Here is a 3,118-nt window from a genome sequence, read left to right on the forward strand (position 1 = left end):
TAGCTGAATTTTTCATAGATAATAGCCCTAATCTAGGATGATCACTTAAGGATTTGATGAAAATACATGATCAATTATTAGTCCTAGCAGGATTGCTAATAGAATTAACAAGATGGAGCCAGTCTCTTGAAGAAGCAGCGGCCGACTTCATCACATTTGATGCCGTAATGCTTCTTCTTGACCAGCTATACTAGTTCTCCGTCGCTAGACCTCGCAAAATCTCCAGCACTATAATTCCCAACTTAAGCCGCTTATTGGCTACATATGGGCTTGCCACAACTTCTCCAAGATACGATTCATGATTTTCTCATCGGATTTGTCCTTAGGTATAACCTCATCATCAATGGTACCATCGATGGATGGCTCATTCAACTAGGCTTAAAGATCCAACTGCAGTATATAGCATGGAAACGTAGGAGACTCTGAACTTCGGCAGATGCTTTAGCAGTCAAGTCATAGAATGGCATTCATTCCATTCTCTTCTGATAAGAGCTTGACCTTCAAAACGCTTTTAGCTTCATCAACACTCGAGCAGCCAGAGCGATGCATGAATCGAACCTTAATCAAGACAAAACAATCAGAGTAGAGAGTGACATTCAAGGATCAAGAGGAACTCTATCACCTTCCGTAACTTGTAAGCTCCACGGGGCAGCAGGCACCACCCGATGAACACGCATTAAAGCTTATGACAAAAACCAGGCATCTCGCCATCTTCATGGTCAATACACAATCCTTACAACTGTTTGAAAAGCAGCTTCTTATTGCAGAATCTATAATCGTGACTCATAATACTTGAACGATGTAACAACGGTAAGTCATGAAAATGGAAACTCAACAGGTGTTCATCTCCATGATTTTATTGGCAGGCTTTATCTAAACGGGATCGATTCTGCCGCGCAAGAAGGCTGCGAGAACATGTCAAACGGCCATCTGGGAGAAGAATATAGCCACTCTTGAGTCGTCACCACGAGTCTACTGTCAAAATAAACGACAGCAAGTCATTATTATAAGTGCATGATAAGGACCTTCACGGCTTCAAAGTTCATTCGCCGTTTGAAGGAAAGGACATCAGGCAGCTGATTATTTCAGGTGCAGCAATAAGCGAATGAAAGGATCTAATCTTATGAAGCAGAAGCAGATCATTATAAAACGATGAAACAGTTAGAATGTTTATATGTAAACAGTGTAACAAGCGGCGGGCCGTTGCTGCTAATTGAAACATCTATACAAGACACAAAAAAGAGTTACGTATAATGAGACGATGAAAGTGGAAGTAGATCTTAACAATGGGAGACTCCGATGAACTTAGAGCTGTTATAGCTTAACAACGCTAGATGCAGACATGTGAAGGTCAAATGGAACAGATATGTTGATCCACAATGATCATCATCTTCAGCCCGGAATCTGATCACCTCTCGACGTTGTGTGAGCTGGTCACGGATCTCGATCAATCTGTCGTAGATAAAGCGTAAGTAGCCGGAAAAGAAGTCGATGAAGCTGCGGAGAGTGCCGGCGATTCTGCGAGGTCCAGCCTTGTTTATGAAGTACAGCAGGTTAAGCACAAGGACGATGGAAACGACCACAACGAACGGCACTACAAAGTTGCTGGCAGGGGGGCTCGGCGCGTGCGCAGGGGTAGGGCTGGCAGAAGAAGAAGAAGAAGGAAAGAAGACGAACTCCGCCGCTGCTGCTTCGTCCGCCATTACTTCTTTTGGTTTGCATCAATCGATTTAGCTTGCGGCAGGGAGAAGAAAACTGTGTGATGCTAATAAAATCTCACCAAGATGTGTTTTCATGCTTAATAAGAGCGGAAATTGTTACAAATATTTTGTTGCATACCTGGTTCATGAACACCCTAGACAAGCTAGAAATTTCTGGCCTTGAAGAAAGAGCACAGTAAAGTTACGTAATACGCCTGGCGTGCTAGTAAGCCAGTGCACACAGCGCGGATGTGTAAGGTATGCTAAGCCTATGATGTGCTAAGTCTCGCTCTCTCTCGCGCGCGCGCTCTCTCCCCCCCGCCCCCCCACGTTCTTTGCTCTCTTTTCCTCCTCTGTCACTCTCCCTCTCTCTCCTCTATGCACTCACTCTCTCTAACAAATATACACATACACACACATTCTCTCTCTTTACATGCTTCTAACAAAATCACAAAAAAATCTATAAATTCCACCTACCTACCATGTATCTTCATAAGCAAGCAAGGACCAAGCAAGATAAATACATGAATTGAACAAAAAAGATTTGAACTTCGTACACTCACCTTGTAAAAATTGTGTTGAAGAATGAGCAGAGAATAGTAACTTTTAGTTTTCATAATTTTTACGAGTGTCGATATATTCATCATTATGGGTGTCTATAATTACATCAATAACTATTTCCAAATTGCATTGGGATGTGTCAAAAATAATTTCTACTTTACACCAATACAAGCATCAAAATTTCTTCCGATTCATATTGATGCATATTTTGGTGGTCGTATCAATGGTGCGAATTTTTTCTTGGTGTGTCAAAATTAAGCATCAGTATATCCATGATCGCTTGTAGTGAAAGTCAAGACTAGTGAAACAACAAAAACTTAATTTCATGCTGGGATTCAAGTACCAATTGAGGTCTTATCATTATGGATAGTTGTATACTGGTTATATATGTAGCCAATGTATTGAACACTTGTTTGAGCTGTGACAAAGTCGCCTTGTGCTGGTGTTTTGGAGTAGAGAAAGAGCTTTGTCTTCGACAAAACTCTTTTACGGTTCAATAATTGGGTTTAAAAGTACTTTTTTTTACGGTGTGGCTACTGTAATGCACAATTAACTTGACATGTGCAGTGGGTAGACAATTTTTGCTTCAAAACTTATGCCATATGACACTAACGTTTTTGGACATGATGGTGCTTTTATGGCACTGCTTTTCAAATGTAAAAGAGAATTTTTAGCCTCTTCTTTTTCATTTTAAACACAACTCTTCTGAATGAGTGCGTGGTACTTTTTTGAACAAAGGCATGGTGACAGTTGGCATATATATATATATATAAGAACTCAAGGTCGGGTTTATGTAAATTTTTATTTCATAATTTTGTTTTCTCTTACACAATCATATCCCTTATGCACTGCAAGCC

General features: G+C 40.6%; 1 protein-coding gene across 3 annotated transcripts; it reads right to left on the bottom strand.

Moving 5' to 3' along the window:
- Positions 1–276: 276 nt before the first annotated feature.
- Positions 277–1,933, bottom strand: LOC148016860 (uncharacterized). Of its 3 annotated transcripts, none has more exons than XM_087663389.1 (3): positions 1,840–1,933; positions 1,413–1,755; positions 277–972 (listed from the first exon to the last, which is right to left on the bottom strand). In XM_087663389.1, exons 2-3 carry the CDS (start codon positions 1,701–1,703, stop codon positions 919–921), a joined length of 345 nt encoding a protein of 114 aa, XP_087519515.1. In that variant the 5' UTR covers positions 1,704–1,755; positions 1,840–1,933; the 3' UTR covers positions 277–918. The 3 variants fall into 3 exon arrangements, with proteins under 3 accessions (XP_087519515.1, XP_087519516.1, XP_087519514.1); XM_087663390.1 differs by having other exon boundaries at positions 277–975; XM_087663388.1 differs by lacking the exon at positions 277–972 and having other exon boundaries at positions 1,063–1,755.
- Between the last annotated feature and the right edge of the window lie 1,185 nt (positions 1,934–3,118).

The sequence above is a fragment of the Lygodium microphyllum genome, chromosome 22, assembly GCF_053477565.2.
Source record: "Lygodium microphyllum isolate KBCC chromosome 22, Lygodium_microphyllum_v1.1.10, whole genome shotgun sequence".
Taxonomy (NCBI): Eukaryota; Viridiplantae; Streptophyta; class Polypodiopsida; order Schizaeales; family Lygodiaceae; genus Lygodium; species Lygodium microphyllum.